This window comes from Drosophila serrata, unplaced genomic scaffold, assembly GCF_035046125.1.
Source record: "Drosophila serrata isolate PLE 108 unplaced genomic scaffold, ASM3504612v1 contig_272, whole genome shotgun sequence".
In the NCBI taxonomy this organism is placed as follows: domain Eukaryota; kingdom Metazoa; phylum Arthropoda; class Insecta; order Diptera; family Drosophilidae; genus Drosophila; species Drosophila serrata.
In genome coordinates this window covers 11,313,256-11,340,839 of record NW_028257170.1, presented here as the reverse complement: position 1 = coordinate 11,340,839, position 27,584 = coordinate 11,313,256, and the positions used below count along the sequence as shown (strand labels likewise).

General features: G+C 39.8%; 1 protein-coding gene and 2 long non-coding RNA genes across 5 annotated transcripts in view; 1 reads left to right on the top strand and 2 right to left on the bottom strand.

Annotated features, from left to right (window-relative positions):
• The first annotated feature begins 1,450 nt into the window (after window positions 1-1,450).
• Sox21b (SRY-box transcription factor sox21b) lies at window positions 1,451-26,781 on the top strand. 3 transcript variants are annotated; one of them, XM_020960651.2, is made up of 7 exons: window positions 1,451-4,015; window positions 9,905-10,752; window positions 11,339-11,502; window positions 18,114-18,180; window positions 18,238-18,365; window positions 22,123-22,217; window positions 25,362-26,781. In XM_020960651.2, the coding sequence occupies exons 2-7, from the start codon at window positions 10,031-10,033 to the stop codon at window positions 25,977-25,979; spliced, it is 1,794 nt and encodes a 597-aa protein (XP_020816310.2). In that variant the 5' UTR covers window positions 1,451-4,015; window positions 9,905-10,030; the 3' UTR covers window positions 25,980-26,781. The 3 variants fall into 3 exon arrangements, with proteins under 3 accessions (XP_020816310.2, XP_086689909.1, XP_086689910.1); XM_086833783.1 differs by lacking the exon at window positions 25,362-26,781 and adding an exon at window positions 22,272-22,334; XM_086833784.1 differs by lacking the exons at window positions 22,123-22,217; window positions 25,362-26,781 and adding an exon at window positions 18,926-19,807.
• On the bottom strand, window positions 13,532-18,273 carry LOC110190279 (uncharacterized). The gene is made up of 2 exons (XR_015271924.1): window positions 18,136-18,273; window positions 13,532-18,079 (listed from the first exon to the last, which is right to left on the bottom strand). It is a non-coding gene; the product is annotated as an uncharacterized LOC110190279 (long non-coding RNA).
• LOC147643567 (uncharacterized) overlaps window positions 25,935-27,584 on the bottom strand; it is a 28,304-nt gene continuing 26,654 nt past the window's right edge. The window contains exon 2 of the long non-coding RNA XR_015271925.1: window positions 25,935-26,023. This is a non-coding gene — a long non-coding RNA (uncharacterized LOC147643567). The remainder of the gene's footprint in view (window positions 26,024-27,584) is intronic.

Genomic DNA, 27,584 nt, shown 5'->3' with positions numbered 1-27,584 from the left:
CAGACAATGCCCAGATAGACAAACAGAAAACAGAAACACACAAAGGCGAAAATGCACTGCAAAAAAGTGGGTGGACCAGGTGAGTTGACGGGGGAAACTGCAACAAGAATAGTCGGAGAAGCACGGGGATTCTGGCTGGTTAGGGGTATGGCTTAGAAAACTAAATACTCTAAAATTGAGTTTGCTAATATATACTTCAATTTGAGTATTTAAATATATTTTTAGTTTTTACAATTGTATACACAATTTATATCAATTTTTTATAATAAATACGGAATAAGAGTATTATAAAGTATAATAAATATATTTAAAAGTGTTTTGATTAGAATTGCATTTCAGTTTAAAATTGAACAGAGTTTATAACTGTAACTACAAAATACAGGTAACTTTCTTTGCTTCAAAATAGATATGACTACAAAATGGTTATTTAACATAATAAAAAAAGGGCTTTATTTAAATTAAGTAAGAGCCTGAGCTTAGGGAACCAGATCAGTGATATGCACATGACGATATTGACGATATTTAAAAACTACAACAAAATACTACTTTAATTATAAAATTAAATTAAATCAAATTAAAGGAATCTTATTTACCATGCTCTCCAGTAATCTTAATTTACTAAATAACATGTTTCAAATACCAAATTCCCCTCTCTTATCTAATTATCCCTTTCTACTATATTATCGCCCCAAATGACAAACCCCTTCCCATAGCTATTACGGCCATTTTAGGCATTCAGGTGAGTGCAGTGTATAATTACAATGGCTGACTAGCGTAGAAAGAGAGAGAGAGAGAGAGAGAGAGACAGAGACAGGCAGGGAGATAGGGATGGAGACAGGGCGAAAGACAATGGGCACAGCCAAGTACATAAAGTGCGGGAGCGGTGTAAGAACGGGGAAGCAGAGAGCGAGTCCAAGTAAATGGAACAGTTGCAGTCCATCCATCCATCTGTCCATCCATCCATCTCGCCTGCTGTCCCTTCGTCACTCTCTCAGTTCGTCAAGTCGGGGCTGTGGAGCTGGCAGAAGCAGAAGCTGCAAAAATGTGCGCCATTGTTTTCAACTTGCAATTGTCGACTGACAATTGGCGAAAAGGCAGCAAGTACCCCCATTTCTTCCTGCCTTTCTCCAGACCATCTTCATCTCCATCTCAGAGCTGTCGCTGCCTCTCGTGTTTTCCTTGGTAAGAGCTTAGGTCATTAGAGTCAAATTAAATTAGAGTGTTAGAAGGTAGCTGCAGCTCTGTTTGCATTTGTCATTAGTTCGTTGTTAATTAAAATGAAGCCCAAGTGCTAGGCGACATAGCTCGACTTGCCGGAGTGAATGGAAATCAAAATGCGCTAAAAACCGCCCCGAAACAATGGCAACACCTGCGTAATGCCCCCGTCCGCCCAGAGCAACCCACAAGCCGTCATTCAAAATGGTCTGAAACAAAGCCCCAACCGAATGCAGAGTGGAGTTGAGTTGGTTGGATGACGTCCGTCCGGGGGCTTCGTGTTCCTAGACCGTAGTCCTGGGCTGTTGTCCTGGCAACGAGACCAACACCAGCACCAACACCAACACCAACACCAACACCAAAGCGAATTAACAAAACCATAATGTAGACATGAGAAATGCAATGGAAGGCACTTGGAAGGACTGCTGGTTGTGATATAAGGCTAATATGAAGCCCTTTATTAAAGGGAATTTGTAATATAACATAAACTAATATGGTTCATATCTTTACTACATGCTGAATTAGCTTCTTAATAATTATTTATTTTCAGATAAACTATACTGTAATGAAAACTACGTAATTGAGTCATCAATAGCAAGACTGATTTTCAAAATAAAGTACCAACATTAACGTTGCACATAAAAATTATATAGTTATTGAATCCAGTATACATAAATGCTAGTTATTAATTAAATGCGAAACGAATAAAAACGAATTGAAGTCCAGTTATCTATTCGTTATTGTCTATTTGAGCAAAATTGAAAAAAAATACAATTTCATTATATTTAATTAGCGTTTAAAAGTGTTGTGAAAATAGATCATTTTGGAGTATTAATATATTACCATATCTTTAAAATTAATTAATTTAATATTAATATAAATCATTGAATAAGCCTAAGCTTTAGCTTAAGTCTCTTGAATCGTTCTTCTCTTCGTGATTTAACTTTTAATTTTATTAAATTGATCTCAGATCTGAGATTTTAGCATTATCTTTTTAATCTTATTACCATTTCAGTATATTTTTTAATGTTAAATATAATTTAAATCGTAAAAAAAATAAAACTAACTAAAAATGACCCCAAAAAGCACCAATCTTTAACTCCATTCCAACCGTGACCAACAAATCCACCATTTTCTGATCAGAAATTAGCCGGAGGCGGATCGCAGTGGCGGTCGAGAGGTGTCAGTCTCAGATCTCCACGGTTCGATTCTGAAATAAATGTCCATTAAGATTAGTTGATTTTGGCTTCGATAGTTTGCTTTTCCCTCCTTTTTGCGAACTCTCTCCGCCGGTCTCTAAGCAAATGCGGTAAATAACGGCAAGCTCCCGAAAAGCTCACTCCAATGGGCCGAATCCCCAACCCCCATTACCCCACCACAAGTTTCCACTTGGCATTTAATGTAACACGAAGCCTGCCCCAACCAGAAGCATTCCAATTGGAAACGCCCATCATGGAACCAAACGGGTCCGAGTGAAATGGCCGTAGCCGCCAACAGCTAGGCTGGTCGTCTCGCTCGCACGCCCACGCAACACCTGCTCGTGTTTGCTGCCCTTCCTCTCGGTCGCTCGGTTGCTCTTTCTCTGTCGCTCTAGTGGTTGTGTTCTTTTTTCTCGTGGTGCGTCAGTTTTTTTTCCTTTTTCTTTAACGAAATGTCACCTGGTAGTCGGGCCTCTCTCTCTCTCACAAATACAAGGAAACATGGGCGCTCTCTTTTGGCTTGTTGTGGATGTAGTTTCTTTATGAAAAATATTTAACAAACCAATAAGAAAGAAAGCTCTAATGGAAAAAACTTTTGGCCAGAGCGAGAGAGAATGCAAGCTTTTGCAGAGAGGATTCGGCTGCTTGTGTGTGTGTGTTTGTTTGTGTGGAGCGAAAACGTTACATAGCAGCTGTCTCACGGCCCCACCTGCCACGCCCCGTCGCCCGAAAGACCCGGTTTTTGGCTCGTGGGCCTCTGAAGAGAGCGCGCGCCAAGTTTTTAGTTACGCGTCGGAACGGATCCGTTGAATAGCCGCCAAAGCGCGCTTAGATGCAGCCACCAGCCACAGCTACAGCCACAGCCAACTTGGCCAACAAGAGCCGATCAGCCAGGTAGCCAGCTAGCGACGGTTAAGCCCAAGCCCCCTCGTGGCAAGAGGCAGAAATAACAGTAGTAGCAGCCGCACCGCAAGGAGACACAATCAAAGCGAAAACTTTTCGCGGACTAAAAGTGAAAACTGACCATCCACGAAAGATAAACCGGAATAACTCTTTTAATAACAATATAGAGTGAATAAAACAAACAGTGTGCTATAAGATATATTAACTAAAGTGCTCAAATTTAAAACCTACACAAATTAAAGTCAAAATAATGCATAAATCTATTAAATTAAATAAATCCCCCCGTGAAGTCTTAAAATCCTAAGCTACTTATGTACTTCTCTCGTTAAACTTGATGTCAACCGAGGCCCCTTTGTCTATAGAATCGAAGAATATAGAAGGCTGTATTGGTATCTTATCAATGAATGGAAAGCAAACAAACAAATCAACATAAACTAGTGATATTCAATATGTAAAGTGTGTTCGGTTACAAAACGGCAACGGCTCAGCATCGTAAAAGTCAACAAATTCAGCATTTTATGGCGGATCGTAGAGTGGAATTCATAAAACGCCAACAACAAACCATAAACATATATTAACCAGATGATTCGGTAGTATATTACATATATACACATACATACCTATATATGCCGACATCGAACTTTTGATTTCAAACGCCGGAAAACGGAAAAGTCTAAGGAAATGCAGAACTTTTCAAGGTCAGTTAAGGATAATTTTCAAATATAATCATAAAGAAAATATAGTAATTATATATGGGAAAGCGTAAAATACCTCTTATACTCAAGTCAAAAGCAATGCCTTTTGTTAGGTATTTTAATATTATAATATTTTGTTTTAAATCTTTTATGTTGAAATTAAAGTTGGAGTAGCAAATTCAACTTTAAAGATTATTTGTGGTATCATTGCATATGAAGATATTACCCCTACTAAATGGAACTACAATCATAATCAAAATTGATTTATTTATTTTCATAAATCCCCGTAGTAATCAAAATTAATTCGCATGTTATAAATCAATTATGAAAACCTTGGTGCCTTTTTAAGGCTGGATTTAATTCCACCATTCGAGGCGCAATTTAAGCAACTTTTCTCGACCATCAATTAGGTAAACATGGAGAGAGCAGCACAAAACGAGTCCGAGTGCCTAAGATACAAGAAGAATCAACAGATTTTATTGTTTGGATAATTTCAGGATTTTCCTCGCTTTATTTTCTGCCCAATCATTGTCGGAATCTTTATGCCGCCACTCGAAGTGTGTTTACTTTTGCTTTCGATCTTCCACTTGAATTAAAGCCAACTCTTTTCCTCTCTTCCCAAGTGGGAATTGAGGCATTCAGAGTTGTGTTTGGTTAACTTAATTTCAAACTATAACTGAAAGCCGACTCAAGGAATGTGAAAAAGCTGCATTGAAGAGAGTCAAAAACCCCAGAGAATTGGAAATGACGCAATTAGAGCAAATAGGAGTCGCAAAAACAAGGGAAAACAAAGTATGTTTATTAATATTTACCCATTTGAGACAACATTTGAATTGTTTGTGACGTGCCCCCCTCACATACATAGTTAAGTATATAAAAATCGACTTTGGACCAGAGCACACAAAAAAACTGAGGCAATATCTGATGAAGGCCAAACACAATTGTGCAAACAGAGTTTTGTGAAATTATTTTGCTACCAAATGGAAACAGAGCCAGATGTCAATCGAATATTTTAACGCTATTGTCTCGGCAATTTTATTTATTTATTAAATTTGCACAAAACGACAATTCAGATCAAACAAGAGTGGGGTTGGCCAAGAATTCTAATTAATATTCGGTTGTATCGGACTTTTGGTATACCTTATATGGTGTTTTGTAATAATGGGAATTTAAGAGAATTCATATATCTCTAAACTTTGAACAATTTGTTGAATATAATAAGAAAAACATTTAATATGAATAATAGTATTTAGAAGTCTTTTAAGATACATTTATTAGAATATGCCCTAAGTTTATTCTTCCAATGGATGAGTTTTTATATACCATAAGGCAGTAGTGCCCAAGGATCTGATTTGGGAGTCTTTGCTGTACGCACAGAATGTAAACATGTACTAAAACCTTAATTTTATTACTAAAATAACAATATATTTATGTTCCAATGCTACTTTTTCAACTTCTGTTAGTACTTTCATTCCATAATTATTAATTGGTTGATTAACATACAAATAAAGACATAGATTTGTATGTAACATTTAAATAGCAATTTCATTTCCATATTTACATTGTTGAGTTTCTTACTCCCACAATATTTGCTTACAACGTTTAATAATAAGATGAGTAGAGCCATTAGATACATTTTCTGCTCATAGCTCTCTTGAAAATTTTGTTCAAAAGCCAGAGTGAGTGCTCTGATTATAGGCACTTTAATTTATTACGTTACCAATAAGTCTCTGTATTGCCGGGTCATGCCTGTTCAGATGGTCAAAATGGTTATAATTCGAAACAAAATACAGTTTAAATCGTTGAACGTTAGTTCAGTACAATAAAATCGATAACATTTAGAGAGCAATAAGTAGTGCTATATACTTTTCAGAAATAATTAACATACGTTCGGTAAAATATTTTAAATTGAGATTCTTTATTAACGATTGCTTTCCTAAATGTTGTGTCTCTTATTTTGATTATTCTTTTCATATAACAATTGCGATAAGATGTAAAGCTGATAAGATGATATTGTAGATATGGTACATGTGTTACCATATGTTATATGCATATTTGAGAACTTGGTTCCTGAAAACTTCGCTCTATATGTGGCTGACTTTGTAACATTCCCTCTGCATTGCCCTTGGCACGAACTTGACACTAAACCGGGGAAGATGCTTGGATATACTCGTACGTTTACGAGGCGATTGTTGCGAGTGTGAAAGTTCTTAATTACAAACATTAGGGGGCCCAGCGGCTTAGGGCCCTGAGAAGATCCGATCCCAGCGGGCGGTCAAGACGACACTTTTGAATGGAGCATCGGCTGGGGAATGGATCCGATGGATGCCCAGAGAAGCGATACATTTCAACACAAAGTGGAGACACTTAAAGCTCTACCTGTATTGAGAGCCCGAAGATCGGGGACCAAAGACTGCGGAGACTGCGAGACTGCAGACTGCGAGACTCCTCTCCTCCGGCGAGGAATCTGGCCGGGGGAGAGATCTCGAGCTCAGCATGTGGCTAAGCCGATCATAATTCTTGTTTGACACACCAACAAACGGATGAACAAATGAACGAGGAGCAGCAACAACAAGGCCAACTGGGAGGGGGCTCCGAGTGGGCTGGGGAATATGCATTGGCATGGCACCCGAATCCCAAGTGGCCGGCGGGTTAATTTCGCTCCTACTGCGATACGAAAGCAGAGGGACGGATCGACGATCGGCCATGGGCAGGGATTTCCATGAGAAAGAGTCGGACATAAGGTGTCTCTGGTGGGTTATCTATTAAAGCTACTACTACTAGATTAACACCCTGAGAAGACCCACGCACTTTAGGCTTAACGGGTACATTTCCGTTACGCATAAATATCTGGGGAAACATTTTGTCTATAGATGTTGGAGGGACTGAAAACTGAAGACTGAAAGGAGGAGCTGCCATATTCACAGCAAATAAAAATATCTGGAGTGCAATTTGTGCACAGCTGGTGGTGCAACCGTCGAATCGGATGGGGGCCCTGTGGTGCAAATGAAACTGCAACTGCCATCAGATACTACACTGAGGGAAAAATGATACTATCGAGTCTAGATTTTCTTTAAAAGCAGTTGAAAATCGGTCTTTATGTTATCTTTGCCTTATATTATAAGCCACATAAACTGCACATAGTTAGACCTTTTCAATATGAGGGAAATTAGGAATAGGAATTAGTTAAAATAGTTGCCTTTCAGTTACTAAAATAGCATCCTTTTTGTCTGCTAAATAAATGTATAACTAAGGTATTAAAAGTATACATAGTTTAATATCTTAAATGGGTAAGATAGTTATTAATTTGAGTTACTGCTGCAGTAGAAAATCTAAATTGATCTAAATCGAATTGTATATTCATATATAGTCATCAACCAATCTGATCAAATTTTCTCTCTCTGTATCAGCCTCAAAGCCGAATTGAAAAAGAGGAGCAAGAGTAAGTAAGGCAACTTGACAATACAGAAATTTGTTTGCACTCCATAAGGATTACAAATATGCGTGTCCCTTTCCGCTCTCAGCTCCTCTCTCTTTCTTTTAAAATAAATTTCATGCTTAATACGCATGCCTGGGCAATTTTTACTTTAACACCAAGTTGGAAATGCCCGGAAGCAGTGCAGATGTCGCCCTGCATAGTGCAACGCAAGTTATTGACCACGTTGCGATGCTTGGACCATGGAGGCCAAAAAACAGGGCCAAAATGTGAGGTTTGGTGGAGAAAATGGAAAAAGTGCGGAACTTGGCAGCAAAATATGTGTAGGATCTAAAAGCCAAAGATAAATAAGTCTAGACCAAGCTTGGTCAGCTTTGAAGGTGGTCAGCGATTAGTTAAAATATGTTATCAATATCTTCCACAACAGTCAGAACCGAGACACTCTTGGTACTAAATTTAAAACTATATGTGTTATATATATATAACTTTCCATATAATCCGTTAATATTATGTAAAAGATTTGTGCTGTTATTACAAACTCACATTTTAGTATTACCATTTTATGACACAATAAGGTATATTTAAAGCCCCTTTAACGTGTTATTTCTATGGATTTATTTATTTTTAGAATTGTAAATATATCTCTTCATTTTCTTGAATAAATATTGAGTCTAAAAATACAATGCATATAATTAAATTTACCGCTTTCTTTTACATTTAAAATGTTAAGAAAAGAATTGCCTAAATGAATGTTAAATAATTTTCAATAAAACAGATGTATTGAATATAATGGGAATAAAATTGTCAACTGGGTTTTTAGAGTTTTTATATTATACCGTATATAAATATGTCTAACAATTAAGTTACCCAAAAGTATCTTAAACACTTGGTTAAATTGGAATCTTTGTCTGAATATTTGTTAGGAATTCCTATGTCTCTAACAATAATACAGCTGAACAGTTTCTTTAAAGAAAAATGCGTTCTTTAAGTGCTAGGAAAACCCGAAACAAAGGCAACACACCTCTCCAAATCGCCTTTAATTAGCTGGCTAACCACAAAGAAATAATTATAAAATTAATTATTCCTTGGCTGCCCTTGTCTAATGGGGCATTGTTAATCAATTAACTAATTGATTCGAGCTTTTAAAAGTATGTCGTCTGTCCCCATTCTTCGGGGCCAAACAAAAAACAATGGAAAAACAATGTGAAGTGGAGTCGTGGACTCCTGGCTCAAAGACCACTTGCGAGCAGCGCTGACGGTTGCCACCTCAACTCGACCGAAATGGAATGGAATTCGAAGCCGGCTCACTCCACTTTTGGGAACTGGGCCCATTGTTTGGGCCAAATGTCAACCCTTAAATCGGGCGGGATGCACAATAACAACAACAAATGAGACGACTACCACGACGTCGTCCATCCTTTTCATTATGCGACGGAGCACTTGAAACCCATTTCTTTCCCATTTTACCATTTTACCATTTTACATTTTTGTGTATTTTATTTGCACCCAAGCCCGGTGTATCGGACACAGTGGGATGAGCTGAGCCGGTCATGTGGCGGTTGATAGGCTTCAGCACTGGGTCCTTTCAATACCACATGTGCGTGCATTATAAGCGGGATTTACGTGGTCCCCTTGATGCCCCAGCTCCTTCCGCAACGTGTTAAATACGGCGAGAAGGCAGGGAAAAGGGTCAAGAAGCCAGCGTCCGGCTAAACGCTTTCAATTTGTTTAATGGTCCCCTTCGGATTCGGCTTCAGATTCGGATGAGGCCTTCCCCGTCTGGCCAGGATCTCGAGTGCAATTGAGTGCGGGCGTGCCGGGGACATATGCACGATGTGAGTCCGAGTACTTCTCCCATATGAACATACTCCATTTGGGTATTTGGGCTATTTGGCAGGCATTATCCTCCGGCAAATGTGTCAACTGCAGTGGATATTTGCATGGTTTGTATATCGCTGGTCTCTTGGCTAGATTTCCAAGCCATTAGGTTAGCTGTAAGTATAAAGATCTATAGAGAGTTTTTGGGGTGGTAACCTTAATTAAAATTTGAATGTATCTGATTCTAAACATTGAAAATGTGGAATAGTGATAATTAAATATAAAGATTTTTTTGATTCCGATTTGGTATTTATCGTATTAAGAGTACTTCTTGTCTCAGACAATATGTTTATAAAATATAGTCGATTAAACATTGTCAAGCTAAAAGTCCTTAGGAAAACCGTGTACACTTGCTTGGTAGTACAGGTTGCATACGTTAATACTAAATATAAGATACTATAGATTTTACAATTAATGAAACATTTAAAATGTAGTTATTTATTATTAGTTGTGGAATATTTTAAGGACACAAACAAGAATATTAGCTTATAATCTTTGGAAAGTTATCAATTTTAAAAGCTATTACATACAATATTCTAACCCAAAGTAATCCTAAAACCTCCCATTTTCTCCCCCAGCTCGACGCACCATAAACTTAAAACCAGTTCCAGCTCCACAAGTTCCAGCACCACCCAGTCCGCCCACCGGCTCGAGGGCCACAGATTGAGCCACCGAGCTAGCCCGGCTCCGTCTCCGTCTGCAATATGATGGAACGTCTGTCCACGCACCTGTCGCTCACCGGCCTATCGCTCGCTCACCCCCTTCAGTCGCACCTGAGTTCCGGCAGCGGAACGCATCACCTTGGACAACTGGCGGCGGCGGTGCAGCAGCACCACCAGCACCACCAGCAGCAGCAACAGCAGCAGCAGCAGCAGTCGGAGCAGGTCCTTGGTCACTCGCACCACCTGCACTCGGGCCAGCAGCTCTCGCTGGGCCACCAGCACCACCACGCCCACCAGTCGCCGCAGCACCAGCAGCAGCTCCAGCACCACCCGTGCAGCAGCAACAGCAGCAACGGGTCGCCGAACGGTTCCGCCGGCCTGAGCCTGCACCCCCACTCGGCGCTCCACCTGGCGCACCACCACCCGCAGCTGCACCAGCACCACTCCTCGGGTCAGCAGACGCAGCAACAGCAGGGCAGCCAGCCGGCGGTCTCCTCCTCCTCCGGATCGCACCACAGCCAGTCGCTGTCGCTGTCCCACCAGCCGCACACCAGCAACGGAAGCTCACAGCTGGGCGGCGTAGCAGGCGGCGGAGCGGGCTCCGGCTCTGGAGGATCATCCAACAGCCACCACAGCGCTCCGGCGTCCAGCAGCGTGATGGCCGCTGCAGCAGCCGCCCATCTGCACCACAATTCGCAGGCGTCGCCCATCAGCAATCTTCATCAGAACATGGGCAGCCTCATGAACAGCGGCAGCAGTGCCAGGTGAGTGTCTAAGATGAAGTCTAGAATTGAAGTACTATCTATAAAGTTTTCGATCAGCTACACCAGAGAAGTCGATTTAGCCATTTTCTGGTGTTTGTTTGTCTGTTTTTCCATATGAAACAACAGGTTCTAGGGATTATTTGACATTCATCTAGAAAATTTGTGGAAAACGTTGTATCTTTTGAATTCAAATCAAGGCGATTTTCACAACACATGAAAAACATATACAATAACTATCATTATTTTAGTAAAAATGTAAATAAATAATAACCCAAACTTTTTTGGTTTTTTAAGAACAATCGGATTATAAACATATAAGTTATAAAGCAGTAAAGTTGCATCGTTCTATTTTCATTTCGTCTTGTATGGTTTTTCGAGCCTCGAGTAGTTTAAATAGGATTTTTTTGATGTAAAAATATTTAATTTTAAAGGCATTTAGAGAAATCATTTTTAAGCATCTTAGGAATAAAATTCTTTAAATTGATGCACAAAGCTTTGGTTATCTTGAACCTCAAAGTCAAGGACACTCGACTCTTACTTTCGTACATGATTTTATTAAAATATCTTTGTTCTTATTATCTTGCAGCGATGTATTTTTCAGCCTGATGATCCAAAACACAACGAAACGTCAGAACGAGGAGCACATTAAGAGACCCATGAACGCTTTTATGGTGTGGTCGCGACTCCAGCGACGCAAGATAGCTCAGGATAATCCAAAAATGCACAATTCTGAAATATCTAAGAGACTGGGTAAGCTTTTGTTTGATTTTATATAATTTTAAAGGAAGGTCTTGTCTCAATATTATAACCTTTATAATATTTAAACAAAATTGTCCATCGAATTGTGTTAAAGAAGTATAAACAAGTATGAAACTTTACAACTTGAAAGTAATATGGGAAAATGGTAAATACAATCCAAGGTTTCAACTTTATTACCCTTATAAATGTATTATTAATTTTCAGCTAGTTCTGTTTATTTCATATCCACTTCATAGGGTTCATAAGTTCACAAGAAAAACTTAACCACACACACTATAGTAAATGCCACAATAGTTTCCTCAAAAGCTGTTATATTCGCAGAACAAATAAACTATTCAAGTCCCATGCAAGCCCACTTCAGTTTCTCTTTTTGTGTTTTATGTGTAACAAAAGCCACGAAAATCTCAGTTATCTGGTGGCAACGTACCATTCGGAATGTGTATAATCTGGGCACAAGGGATGGGGCAATACGAAAATAGTATTTTCCAAAATACAAAACGAAATTAAAATGCGGCACACGACCTGCCAATCTCTCGCACCCACTCACTCCTTCGCCTTCGCCCCTCTATCTTATGCAAGTTAAACTAATCAACGTAATACCCTACTGTACAATGACAATGACAAACCAAAACGCCCGCCACTCAACGCAACTGTCAAAAGTGACAAGCGGCTGTCAAACAATGAGCAGGAAGAGCCGCGCAGGAAGCTGTTGATTACGCCCGAAGAAGGGGTTCGGCTTTGGGCTCGGCCTTGGGCCCTGGGCCCTGGGCCTTGGTCCAAGTTCAGGCCACCACCCATCCGATTAAACTGATTCGCCAAATCACGGCCGGCTGTCTGGTGGCTTTGTCTCTCACCCGCTTAACTAGTTGCAAAGTTAAGTAGTTTACTTTTTCGGAGGGCTCAGAACGGCGTCGGATAATCCCACGCAAGTCTTATCACTCTTTGGGTTCGGGTCTTCTGGTCTTTGAGCGGTTACACTGAGAAAAATGGGAAAGACACGACAGCAATTGATTTTATTTTAATGAATGATTTAAATGAAAAGATTTCCCAATAGGATTGAACCATTTTCAAGATGGGAAGCTGTATTCAAGGACCTATTTTTCCGTGTCTTCTATCCAATTCTTACCCACACAACCATTGCTTTGTCCGTGGTTTAGTATAGGGAACATTCATTGAACTAAACTAACCTTCAGCATAGAGTATTTGAAAAATCATATTCATCAAGTTACAAATTAGAAATCCAAAATTTTAAAGATATTATATATTAAATGTGTATAAGTCATAGCTTAGAAATAAAATACAGAGATCAAGAACTATGTTTTTTCCAGTGCTATGATGTGTAGTAAATTCAATTTCAATGCGATTCCTCGACACGTGGCAGCTGACAGGCAAGTTCTTTAGCATAACAATGCCTGTTCTTGGGTCTACCTTTTCCGATCGGCTCATGCATATTGGATGAGAGTCCTATATTGAGATTGGGGGACTAATCAGTGGCTTCTGTCATAACAGTGATAGCAAAAAATCAAAACCAAAAGACAAACTCATCTTGGCCATTATCGATCTGAACTTTGAGGGGTTTTTCCCTTCAATTTTGTGCAATTTTGTAATAAAAAGCCAACAGGAGCTGGAGTTACCCCGACAAGTAATCCGCCCTCCCAGTCAAGCACTCGTTAAATGACTTTTTCTTGCATTTTTATTTAGCCATTGTTTGTGGCGAAACAAAAGCAAATTAAATGCGACTCACTTGCCATCCAGTTGAGCGAACCAAAGAGCAACAACGGGGAAACTCGCTGCATCTGAAGGATGCGAACAAAGAAAGGGGTGTACTTTTGTGGGGGAGTTTTTCAGGACTCTCGCAGGACTCCCCCTCAGCCCAACTGCTCCGTTTTCACTTACCTTTCTTGCTTTCTTTACAATGAGTAAACATATCGATGGGAGACAGAAAACTTAAATACAATTTAGAAGTAAACTTGAATTTCGAATTATTTTCCTTCGATTTTCCCTCCGCCGTTGTTGTTGTTGTTGTTGCTGTTATTGTCGAACTGAAAGCCTTTGTTCGCCTTTCACATTTTTTCTTTTTAGTCCGCTTTTTGGCAAATCCATTATGCGAATTGACAGCTCCTCTCGCTCGTCCTTTCGTCCTCAGGATAATATTTGCTGTCAGTTGCAGTCTTTGTTAAGTTTGTTTAGAGCGGGTGGAAAGTAGGGGCTGAAGGGGACGGGAGCCCGGGAAATTCTATTGTGGCCAAAGGTGGAACTGGGGCAGAGTGGGACCACACAGGATTGGCAGTCATCCAGCCAGGATGCTGAAAATAATAAGCGGGGATTGTGCTTTACAGGTCTAGTTTTATTCCATAAAAATATTCTGTATTGTGGCTAATAATATTATATGTTATTTAAAACACCATTTTCCCTGTTAGATTTATAAATACTTTGGAATAAGCAATCCAATCACCTGACCTTACACTTATTCTAGACCATTAATAATCCCTAGAAACATTTTTTCAACCTTCCTTACACCACAAAAGCAAACAAAAGGCAATTTATTTAAATAAACAAGACAAACAAAATGGGGGAAAAAAACGGAAAGCAAAAGCAAACATTTGCCACATTTACACAAAAATGTCAAAGTTTTTTGCACTTGAAAAAAGTTAAGGCAACATTCAATTAAATGAATAATTCAACGGCATCAAGGACCTCGCTCATTATGAGAAATTGCCAAACAGAAAAAGCACAAAAAAAGCAGGAAGATGTGATGGTTGGGGAGGCGGAAGCGGAGGAAAAATAACTGTGGCATAAACAAAGGCGCCACAAAAAATGGCGGCGCGAAAGCTACTTTTTCACCACGGCCGAGTGCTGGAGCGATAGAGACGGAGCGAGTGCGCCCGAGAGAGACGGGGCTAGCCGGTGCGAGCGAGAGGGTGCGACTGGGACTGTGGCAACTGTGGAGAGGCTCTTCAGTTTCAGACGCCGTCGCCGCTGGCGTTGCCATTTATTTTATTCGCCAAACAAAAAACAAAGGCGGAACAAAAGGCAAACAAAAACAAAAAATCCCATATATATGTATGTTTGAGTGGGGAAAATGAAATAAAATAAAATAAAATAAAAGTGAATGTTATAGAAAACAATTCTGGGCTGCGCGCACGGGCTTAATTGAAATTGTAACTGTCATTAATTACTGTCTGGAAATTTGAATTACCAACAACACAGCGCGAACAAAAGGCGACAGCAACAAACAATAATGCTCGCAGCTTTTCGAGAAAATCTCCTCTCTGCCGTGCTTGTTGTGTTTTCTTTTTTGCAAATAATTGAAAAACCTGTCGAATCGGCAATGCTCCTTATTTTTAATCAAGGCCCCCGCGTTGTTCCTGCGGGAATATGAAATAATGGCTGACAAAGCCAAGGAGCGACGGATGAATGAACCGTTAGACTCTGCGGAACAAAAGGCACAAGGAGTTCGATGAAAGAAAACAACAACAAAAAAATACAAATCACAAAAGGTCGAACTCAAGCCTTTTCTTTCTCCCACCCCCCTCAATCACCTTTTGTTGCTCAATAAAATGCAAACAATTGATTAGTTTGCAATTGGAAAAAAGCTTTCGAAAGGAGTTCGGAAAGGGGGAGTGAATGTTATGCCACCCATTGGGCTTGCAATTGACAGGTGTGCGTTGGAGCTGCGTTTGGTGGTAAACTTTTACATGAATGAATCCCTAAAAGTTTGATAAAATAGGAGGGGTAAGGAAATATAAATCTTAATAATTTTTTTTTACTTCTCTAATTGTTATAGAGAATGTAAAGTAGAAACGCGAAAGTTAAGTTAGATTTAAAAAGTACTAGTTCTTTTCTATTCAAATTTTAATACTTCACTTCGGTGCCTACCTATTGAGTCCCTAGAAAGCATAGGAAAATTTAAGAACTCTGGAATCCCAAGTTTTCTTAGCAACACAGGCTGATACTGTAGAAAAATTTAAAACAACAGAAAAAAAGAGGGTTTGTATTAAAAAGAACACTGGTTTTGATTGGAGGCACTATAATGAGCCTCACCACTTAGGCCACCACTTAGGTTTCAAAAATATCACAATTTTCTATCCTTATCCCTTAAAGTATAAATAATATAAATTTACAAGTGAAAAGCCTTTATATCTTTAAAAAAAAAGAGAGTTCAAAAAGAAAATTTTTGTAAACATATCGTTTTCCTGTCATCCTCACTACTGTGAGCCACCTGTTCTTTACCTAAATATCGGAAATTTATGTTATTTTTTCGATCCGAAATAGATTACCCTTTACTTTACACGACAGACAACCCGAATATTTATCTGAATGTCAATATTGAAAAAAATTAAATTTACTTTTTCCTAAACATTTTTTGGGAACCATTTTTTGTATAGTTTTTGCTTAAAAATGTATAGCACGATATTAAACCATCAACCATTAATAAGTTTCCTTATATTTAAATTTGCATAATTGTATCGAATATGAATCGAATTATTGGGTCATAATTCATAAACCTTCAACTTGCCCATCGATGACCAAAGACCAGTCGAAACAAGACTTTTAAAAACTCGGATTCATACTTGGATCCCACTTCTGATTTAGCCATGGATCTTATCCTGAATCTGTGTTTTTTTTCTGTTTACGAGGTTCTTCTCACGACTCTCCCACACAAAAGCTGCACAAATAAGCCAGATTTCGACTGGTCAAGCACATTTACCCATTGGAAATGGGAAAACTCCCAGCGCTCCAACTGTGGGCATTAAATTGCTGAACAAACAAGTTAATCTCTGGTCGAGTTATGAGTGGACTTCAACCCAAACGGAAGCTAAGTAATCCCATAAGTAGCACGATTGTGCTCGAGAAAATGGGGAAAATGTAACTGCAGACCCCAAATCCGCACCACAAAAAAAGGGAAGAAAGAAAATCCCAACAGAACCAAGTAAACTGCAACTGTTGCTGGCCAAATATTTGCTCTGTGGGTTAGGCGAACGTGCAACGTTTCCAGGCCGGAAAAACTTGTTAATTGTTCCAGAAAGAGTCTCGGAAACATCTCACAACTGCCAAGTGCTGGCTTGTTTTTCCTATCAATTATTAAGGAGAAAATTCTCCGGCTGCCTCGGTTCGATGTGCCCTGTTTGGCCAAGGGGCGCCAACATCATAGACATTGGGCAAACATAGACATTGTCATTGTCATCCCTTTTGTGGGTCTGGTTTATTCAACTGCTCAGCTTGTACTGCTGTCTTGTTTATTATTATGTCCAAAGCACCTTTCCACATTTTCACCTTCCCAACTCCCTTCCCACAGTTCCTTTGGAGCGATGGAGCATTCTCTTGAAGGTGTCGTCCCCAGGAGGAGAGTTGCTCATTTGCCGGCCAGGAGACCAGAAGGGGCTCTGTCAATGTATCTATAAATTAGTATTTTACCATTATGAGTGGGTGGAAGTCAGGGTTGGGGCTGCAAGAAGCTCTGCCAGTCCCATTGAGCCTTTGTATTGGCCTTATTGTTATAGTTTTTGTGGCCTGTGTGGGCCCCAGTCAGAGTCTGGCTCTGACACTCGATTCGCTTCCTCTTTGGCCAAAAGGGGAAGTTGGAGTTGGAGTCGGAGTTGGCCCTGTCATCGTTGTCTGTCACAACAATATGAGAGTGGCTTTGTGGCCCGTTGTGTATGTGACATTATTCCGGCTTTGTGTCCGCATGACAAGCCACTAAAATTACACGTTATAACTAATTAGCGACTTGCCGCCCTTACACACACTCTCCGAGCAATTCATCAACTAATTCACTTACAATATGTCCACATTTTGTTGGGTTTTCTTTAGTGATTAGGGAAATAAAATTGTTTTCCTTAATGGTCGGGTACTAAGTGCTGGAATTTATCCTTTTGAATTATCTGAATTATCTATCATTGCAAAATAGTTTATCCAAAGGCACCCCAACTGAATGGAAAGTCCTCATTATTTTCATAAATCATTTATGTTGGCTCCCCCCAATATATGAGAAGTCATCTGACACATGTCATTATAACATTTTACATTAACTGAAAAACATTTGCAATTTCCAAACACACAATGGAGGAACCAGCGCCAGAATGGAAGCGAAAGCCACCCCTGTGCCACTTATAGGATGTGTCCTTGCTGTGTATCCTATCTTTGTGGCACGTGTATTTGAGTCTGTGTCTCTCTGTGTGGGGGGAGTGTCTTGTACATACATATCCTGGCCAACGCCCACAAGAACGTACCTCCCGCGACCCCTAAGCCATTCCGAAAAGTAACCCGATATCACCTGCTGGGGCAAGCTGAAAACCCGTCTGAATCGAAGGGGAACCCCGAACAATGGCGGGGCAGAAAGAGACGGTTAGTGGGGAGTGCAGAGTATAGAGTGTAGGGTGTAGAGTGAGGAGAACAGTGCTCGACGACAACGACATTGTTTGCTGTTATCCTTCTTGCGCAGACAAGGCAAGACAAGAGGTCCTAAGGGGATCGGGGTAACCCCCATTTTGCGACAGCTTCTCGTGAGTGCACTCCAATGGCTGTAGCCAGCTTTCGACAAGAGCTCCGAGTGCCTCGAATGTATCTAATGGATTAACGAGAATAATTTCAATTTCCAGGTGCCGAGTGGAAGCTGCTCACCGAGGAGGAGAAGCGTCCGTTCATAGACGAGGCCAAGCGCTTGAGGTGAGTCTACCGAGTATGTTTCGGGTGCAGGTTTCTGTAAGGACCGTTTATCCGCAGGGCCATGCACATGAAGGAGCATCCGGACTACAAGTACCGACCCAGGCGCAAACCGAAGGCTCTGAGACGTGATGGCTATCCCTATCCCATGCCATATCCATCGGTGCCAGTGGAGGCGTTAAGAGCGGGTAAGTTGGTTATTTAACAGAAATTTAAATAAAAACATACTAAAGGTGACATAGTGACATAAAAAAATATATGTTCCTTATATACTCAATAAAATAATGTTATTTTATATTTTGAATCAGTTAGGTTTGACATATGTTAGTTATTCCCAAAATATAGAAAATCACTCCTAAGATATTATACAAATTTAATTAGTTTAACTAAACGACAAATAAAATCAAAAATATATGGGAGAAATTTCAAGGTTATTCGAAAACAAGGTATATTATTATTTAACCATTTTATTGGTAATCAAAATTAAACTAACACATCGAAAAAATAATATTGCAGTACTATTATTTTTAAATGTTATTTGACAATACTTTTGCATTAAGTATATTAGAAAACCAACTCTGATAAGGATGAAAATGATGTTTCAAGTTTCCTTAAATACATTATTCTTTCTAAATAATATAAGAACTCATAATTATTAGCAAAAACCCACCATATTCAATCAGCCTAAAATAATATGCAAGAGGTTTATGTACATATATGCTCCTATGCAAATATCCTTTTTCCATAGTTACCTGACACGTAAATTCCTTGGGTTAAAGGCCAACTCCACACCACCCTTGAGAATCTATAAAGCTACGCGAAATAATAATCAAGTTTTCGGTGAAGTAGATGGCAGGAACTCAAGACAAATGCAAATGTCACACGAAATAAACGGGAATTGGGGGTTAGAGCTTGAGGAAAACAAACTATCCCCCCACTCATACCCAAAACGGGGAACCACCCATCTCTGGCTGACAAACTGTGAAGTCATCATCCTGGCTTAGCAACTCATTCGAGTGACAGGAGCGGTGCCCGGAGCGGAGGAAGCCAAGCCAATCCAAGCCAGACGCCAGGGAAGAGCCATCAGACATGAGGCCATGAGCGCAGGAGCATAAGTTTCCATTCATGATTTTCTATGGTCATGAAACGGGGAGTGGAAGTGGGTGGTTGTATGTAGTTTCAGTCCCTGGCTGGAGGTTTTAAATTAGCATTTGTCACGTTTTTTGTCTTTCACCCCGAGCCAATGGTATCCCGCTCGTGATCCCGGGCCCTCAATTTAACGCAAGTTTTCTCGGTTTAAGTTAGTGCCAGGACCCTTTTCACTGTGTGCTCTGTGTCCTTCGCGAAGCAGGATGATTTATGCCAGCCGGAAATGATAATAAAAATGCTAGGAAATGCGTAATAAATAAACCGAATTAGTCTATTTAGCTTGCTCGTGGCTTTCCCCTCACTGCACTCTCTGAAAAGAAAGGGATTTCGAGAGCAGAAAGTGCACTCAACTGTGGAATTAGTAAACCTAAGTATATTTTAGTGATTTTATGACATGGATTTTGAAATATATTCTAAACTTAATTGGATTAGCGGGTTGTAAATCTGTCTAGTTGGTTAGTTTGATGTAAAACATAAGCAACAAGAAAGGAAGCTAACTTCGGCACGCCGAAGTTTATATACCCTTGCAGATAGAAATTCTATGACTAGGAATCCATACAATATAAATTATATATATTTGTGTTAAAAAACAATGAAGTAATACCTGCTTTCATTTCATTCACCTATACATATTATATTTGCAGCTTTTCGTTCACAGATTTCCATTTTTCTTCTACATCAAACAATAGTTTGTATGGCACCTATATGATATAGTCGTCCGATTTTCATGAAATTTGACACAAAATTTAAGACTAATATAAAATGGCTACACCTCAAATTTGATGAAAATCTGTTGAAAACCGAAAAAGTTATAATTTTTTATTGTATTAATTTCTCGATCGTTCCTATGGGAGCTATATGATATAGTAGTCCGATTTTCATAAAATTTTATACAAAATTGTACAAATATAATAAAATGGCTATATCTCAAATTTGATCCAATTCTATTGAAAACTGAAAATGTTAACATTTTTTTTGTAAAAATTTTCCGATCATTCCTATGGCTGCTATATGATATAGTCGTCCGATCCGGCCCGTTCCGACATATATACGAGTGAGAGTATATAGAAGGCTAACTACAAAGTTTCATTCAGATAGCTTCAAAACTGAAAGACTAGTTTGCGTAGAAACGGACAGACGGACAGACGGACAGACGGACAGACGGACAGACGGACAGAAGGACAGACGGACAGACGGACAGACGGACATGGCTAGATCGACTCGGCTGTTGATCCTGATCAAGAATATATATACTTTATATGGTCGGCGGTGCCTCCTTCACTGCGTTGCAAACTTCTGACTGAAATTATAATACCCTGCAAGGGTATAAAAAGGCTCTCTTTTTACAGAGGAACAAAGAGTTATAGAACAGAAAACTCTTCGCTTTACTTGTATTTATTTTTTAGGAATAGAATAACATAGCAAAAGGTCTAGAAATATACCCATCTATAAGAAAACAGTCATCTCTAGACATCCAAAATTGAAGAAGACCATGTGAGCTTCCGTTTGTTTACTGCAACCGGTCATTACAAAAAGATCCACAACAATGGATCAACTGCCTAATCCGCTATTATAATAATAACAATGATGATGGCATCCGAAACCGTCGCTACTTGAAATCGCCAAAGAGCTGAGGAATCTTTCGGTTAAATAAATTGTTATTTTTCGTCTATAGAAACTTTGTTGTCTAAGCGAATTTAATTGCTCCGGCGGAGATCCCAATTCGGCGGGACTCTCAATCAAGTCCGTAGCGCCATCAATGAAATAAATGTTAAAGTTTCTCAATAAGCGGCGCCTGTAATTATCAACTTGGCCACAAAAGGCCGCGAGAGCAGATGGACGACTACCGTTTAGGGCAATTGGTAGTGGCTTCCAGGCATCTATCAGATACGCAGATACTCTCTCCCGGCTCCGGCATTATCATTGCCGCGTAAAACAGCTGATTCAGCGCCCAATTAAATAGCGCTGGCGACCCCAAAAGAAGAAATTATTATTTAAACGAAATGAAAGAGTTGACCGAACAAAGAGCGCAAATATTTCGAGTGGCAATTATTTTAAACACACACCAAGGTAAACTCCAGGCCAAGCCGGATCGAAGCTGCAGTTCATTTTCTGTGATGCACAGTGGTTTAAGTTCAATTGAGATCTTGTATGCAAATATTTTTAAGTATGCGGTACAATTTTCGTAGATACCAGTTATATCAGTTAAAATTTGTTTTTCTTTCTTAAGAAGTACATTTTTAGCCTAATTTTGTACACATTTTTAGGAGCTTGAAACCAGTTAAAAGTATAATAAATAATTAGGATATTTCATTCATTTAAACATGTAATGATAGCTAACAAAAATAATACATTTTTAAGAAGGTACTATATAGTTTATAGTTCAGAAATCTGTAGGGTGTTTAAAACCCCTTTAAAAGGTGTCTTAAAATAAGCAATGGTTTTCGGATACATCAAATGCAGGGTAAATTGTTTTGGTTTTGTTGATGTAAAATTTGTAAGCATAATTTTAAACACCCTTTTATGCGTTTAAGGAACCCTAGTGGGTTCTGTAATATCCCGATTAAATAATAAATTTTGAAGTTAAATATAAAACTAGTCTTAAGATAGTAATTTAAGTATCATCACTGCCTCCACACCACTGTGCTGTAATTGTTCTAAACTCCTTATCCTTAACCCTATATGTACACTTACCCCCTCTAAAAAGAACTTAACCCCACTAAAAAATTGAAAAACTGAAAACTGAACACCACCGAACTCATCTCAATTTCCCTTTACCGTTCGCTTCACTTGCAGGCATTACGCCCGGTTACTTTGCGCCCGGTCCCACAGCGGCTGCCTATCACCTGGGCAGCCATCTCGGCCAGACATCGACGCCGACCACGACGCAGGTGAGTGCCATCATACCCTTTCCACCTGCCCCTTGCTCCCAGTCCCAGTCCCAGTTCCAGTCGCTGTCCAACTGAGGCTCAAGTGCCAGTACGTCCATCAAAAAAGGCTGAACGGTAGCGCAGACCAATTACAGATGTATATATAGTGTGGTGTGAGCACATGGGCGGAGGTTACAGCGGGGTCGCCTTAATAACATAATTACAAACTCCTACGGAGGACGCCCACTTTAAAAGGCGGAAAACATTCAGTTTGTTGCACAGAAAACAAATACGAGCAGCTTCTTGGTTAATTTGTAAATATAAATTACAAAAACATTAAAAGAAATATAGAGGGAAAATCATGAGGTCAATAAATAAATAATACTGAAAATATAAAACATGATCATAAAATATCGTCAGTGTTAGACTGAAAACATCAATATTACAAAAAATATTTTACGAAATAATTTAGGTTTGAATAAAAATTCCAAACTAATTACACACAACTAATTAAAATTGTATACTACACAATTTTTTGATAGTTAAAGAGATTATTGGAAGAGAAATCAAATATCCTCTAAAATAAATAAATTCTTATTTAAGTTTAATAGTTTTTCTCCGTGTGGTCGTGACTAAGCGGCGAAAAAGCGGTAGATCCTGGCCCAATTGAGTTTTCTGACATGTCATGCCAAAGGATTTGGCCAGCAAGTTGTCATTACATGTTTAGCAGGTCGCAGTAGCGAAGGGACAACCCCCTCTTCGCCAGATCGAGTTGATAAACAAGGGCAGGACACACACAAAAACAAACAGAGCCGGACAGGTGGGATAAGAGAAAAAATGTCCTTAATGCGGAACAGCTGCCCGGCGAAAAGCTGCAAGAGAATGCCGGGAATGGCCACGGAGCAGGCAAAGCCAAAGCCATGGGCTTTGTTCCTCCATCAGGTGGTCAACTACCCAGGCGCAGTACCAATTGATTAACAAAGCCCATTAAAAGCCATGACTCTCGGTTCGTGGCTATTGTGTGTCATGTTCTCTTCAGGGGCACACAAGTCCCTGGACGATGCCTATTTGGATCCGTGATTGATGTGGCGTTGCAGATGCGATGTTGCGGGTGTTGAAAACCTGGCATTAACATTCGCCTCGGTAATAACACACCTCGTGCCGCAGCGATAATAATAGACTAAGTTTAAGCCAAACACCATCTCGATTGAGTGATGGAACGGAGGAATGTTTGGAGCCTACAAGAAAATTGCATAGTGGGCGGGATTCAAGACTCTGACAGGGCAAATTGCTGACAGCATTCCTGCCCAGGCCCAGCTTTTGTTTGGTTACTAGCCTTGGCTAGAAGACCATTGAAGATCATCAGGTTATCATTAGGTTTGGTTGACTTTGAAACGAAAATATAAATTTATAATTTATGCTAATTATGACATATTTCTAATTTGATTGAATTTTTAGTTTAAAAGCTTCAGAAATTTGATCCAATATAAAAATGTAGTCACCAGATAAGCTTAAAGAAATTCGATTTCCCACTATCCTGTTAACTTTACTGTTAACGATCGTTAAGTGTCACCGAAACCGCTTGAAACAACTGTACCTCACATTCTGTTCTCTTTTACTTCATTGAAAGAAATCAGTTATTCATTTCACAAACCGATAAAGAGTTGACAGCTACTAAAGTTCCTGTCAGTGTCAACTGTCCCTTTAAAGGTTATAACATTGGATTTAAATAAATGTACTCGTAGATTTGTAGTTTTAAGACAATCGCGGTTTCGTATCCTTGTAAATCCAACTTGACTTCTTCCAAGATCTGTCTTAGTATTTCCCATTGAGATCTCTGCAGGATAAATATATTTTATTTAAGGTCCTTCACTCGTTCAATTAACTGCATCCTCAACAATTGAAAAACATAAATATTGACACAGCTGCCGCTGAATCCTTGGCTAAACACCGTTCTGTGTCGTCATCATCATCTGCCACCTGCCCCAAAAGACAACATTGCATAACCCACTCAACACGGCAACAAGGGGTTTTCAAATCAATTAACAGCCACACGGATAAGTAACCGGAACCCAAAGAACCGGGACAAACAGACTATCCACTCGTTAATGCGATGGATCAAAATATTTACGAATCCGCACTAATTCCCAATTGGGCGCAAATCAAATCAAATTGTAATCCAAAACGCTCCCGGCACCGGAGACAAGCCCAAGGGATGTTCGGGGGGGCCAGGTCGTCATCCTTGCAGCGTGCTGGTGATGGCCATGGCGATGATGATGTGTTAACAACATAATTATAGCCCAGAGCAAAGTGTTTGCTTCGGGGAAAAAAGGGGAGCGCACAACCCCTCGGCCGAGAGCAACCACTCAAAACAAAACGGAAATGAAGCAAAACAACCCTCTGATGTGCTTAGTACCCGTTAACATTCCCGTTCCCATTCCCATTCCCCCTCCGAGTCGTTTTATTCGAATGAATAACAAGAACTGGCAACTGGTGTAGCAATGAAAAACGTATTGCAAATCAAATAAAATTAAATTGAGACGGTTTCGGTTTGCATTACGGGGGAGTTGCACCAGGGGTTGTTTCTGTTCCCGATCCTCCCCAGCCGAATCCACAATTAGTTGGTCAAATAAAGCCGCAAAAGTGTTAAGCAATTTGCACTAATCAGAAGGTTAAGTCACTCCAGGACTTTGTGGTTGAGTTCAAAGTGGGAGGGAGGGAGAGTGTTTAAGGGGGGTGGCATGGGGTTACCAAGGGTTTTACCAAAAATGTAAATAAACAATATCGTATAGCCATAATTATTGATTGATTTAACAAAATTATAGACTCTTTAAGTGGGCAAATGGAGCAGTAGATAGATACATAGCAATTAGATGTACAGAATTATTAAAGCGATGTTTATAAATACAACTTCATTACTAAATGAAAAGCAACTTTGTTTAACTATTGCATATTCAAAGGTGATGCGAAGAATGTCCTAGAAATTCCCAAGTCAAAGTTCTCAAAGGAAAGAGATCAAAGGCATATAGTGCACTTTCTAACTAGATACTAAATCAAGTGAATTAGACAGCGAAACATACATTATTCTCGTTTAACCTTTAAGACTATGACTTCTAGTTAACCTTTTTAATAATTGAATATTTACTCTTTCTTCCCTCTGACAAGGCCACCCTGTCAGGTCAGATGGACAAGTTCGCCTTGGAGCGCAGCTCGTATCTCAGCAACTCGACGCAGGCGAGTGCCGCGGCCTACAGCGCCTATCTGGATCCCAGTGTCCTGACCAAGGCCTACTTTGACTCCAAAATGTACCAGGATCGGGCGGCCAACTATGCCTTTGACATATCCAAAATCTACGGCGCCCAGCAGCATGCAGCAGCCCACCATCAGCAGCAGCAACAGCAGCAGCAGCAACAGCAGCAGCAGCAGCAGCAACAACAGCAGCAACAATTGCTGCTCGGAGGCAGCGGAGGAGGCGGGGGCGGTGGCAGTGCCAGCTCGCACAACAACAACAGCAGCAGCGGACTGGACGACCGCGATGCCACGCCCCAGCTAGAGGCGGGCGGCAGCATTGTGGTGGAGGCCAAGCCGCACCTGCACTCGCCCAGCGACGTGGGCCTCGACTATGCCCAGTATGCGCAGCAGTATGGCGGCCAGTTGGCCACAGCAGCGGCGGCGGGTGGCTCTGTCGGGGGGGTTGGGGTGGCTGCCGGCACCGGAAGTGGGTCAGGGGGTGGTGGCGGCGGTGCTGCAGACTTCCGGCGACCTCTGACGGTGATCTTCTGACCACCATCTTCCAATGGCAGCGAGGAGTTAAACTTGTCCATGACCTAGGAAAAGCTCACAAATTAAAAGGTGGCAAGGCAAGAATATTGAAAGCCCGACCTTGGTAATCAATTTTGATCAAATTTAGGAGAGTTTTAAAATTAATAATGAATTTGTTCAGTTTAAAAAATGCTAACAACTTAATAATTTTAATAACTATAGAAATATGTAATTTAAAAGTTATTTACTTTCTATTCCATTTGAAAGTGAAATACGCTTTAGAATTCAGCGTTTGACTATAGATTTCCAAGAACTTCCTCAAATTTGATTGAAATGGAGAGCCTTAATTGGGTTTCTTAAATACCCCTTAAACAGGGTATAACGCAGAGGGAATAACGAATACAACCGAAAACGCGAGATTAAAGTTAAACGTAGCCAACATTTGCATGTAAGTCTCCAGTTGTAAACTAACCGTAAGCTTTGTTAAATTAGAGGGAGAAAGCAGGCACAGAGAAATGAGAAGAAGAAAGGAAAAAGGAAGGTGGAAGAAAGGTAGAAAAAGAAAAATCAAGGCAAAATCACTTAGCGAAAAGAAAAACAAAATTCCAACAAAAACAAACAACAACGAGCGGTGCAATTTTTTATGTTTTAAACGCAGATCGAAGTGCATAGCATAAATTTAAACTTAAATTTAAAATGTATTTAAATTCTACACTAAACACTCACAACACAAAACACACACACAAGATATATACATCCGAATAAACAAAAGAAAACAATTGGAAAAATCAAAAATAAAAGACACGTTGTCATAAGAGGCAAACTGTTTGGTGTTAATTGTACTTTCTTTTAATACAGTTTTATTTTGTGGTAAGTACAAAAACACAGGTTATTATTATTAAACCAAATTTATAGGTAAATCCTGGAATAAAAGCAGCGGTAAAACTAAAAAATAAAGGATATAAAAGCATAGTGGTGCAAACCAAATATAATAAGCCCCTCAAAAGTATGCTACAAAATAGGATGCTCAAAATATTCTTAAAAACAAGGACACATTACACCGAATAGCAAGCTTTTTGGGGCAGGAGAAAATTTTTTAAATACTAAATTAATAAAAATACTATATTAGTTTTAAATTTTAATTATCAAGAAATGTTAAATAACTCAAGACCAACGTTTGTCCTCTTCTTAATTTTTTAATTAATTGCAAGCCTTGTCGAGAGGGTTAGGAAGTGAGAGTGGGTAATTGCTCATTGTGTCCTTAAACTGGGCTGTGTGGGTGGCGAAAACCAAAAACGCTGAACTCTCCCCAACGACGGCAACTTCCGGCCAATCAGGTTGACAAAATCCAACAGAGCGAGCTAAGATTGCTCAAGAGCCGCAGCAACTCAACGCTCAAGCTTTAGCCCGGGCGAAATTACCGTTGGCCACTAATTAATGGCAACCCAAGTCAAGTTGAGGTGCAAAAATCCAAGTAAATTTAATTAATTTTACGCTCTCTTAGGCGCCGGCAATTAGCGTTAATTGAGAAAGTCTGCTTCGGGGGTAGGTTAATTGCCAGAAGAGTTGCCGTTTTTTAAATTACTTGCCAAAATGTAAAAACAGCTCTTCTTAAATATTCACGTT

What these genes read in the sequence shown, in the direction of transcription:
- Sox21b (XM_020960651.2), top strand. Translation starts at nt 10,031, where the DNA reads ATGATGGAACGTCTGTCCACGCACCTGTCGCTCACCGGCCTATCGCTC. An exon ending in AACAGCGGCAGCAGTGCCAG is followed by an intron (nt 10,753 to 11,338) that starts GTGAGTGTCTAA and finishes ATTATCTTGCAG; the next exon opens with CGATGTATTTTTCAGCCTGA. An exon ending in TGAAATATCTAAGAGACTGG is followed by an intron (nt 11,503 to 18,113) that starts GTAAGCTTTTGT and finishes TTCAATTTCCAG; the next exon opens with GTGCCGAGTGGAAGCTGCTC.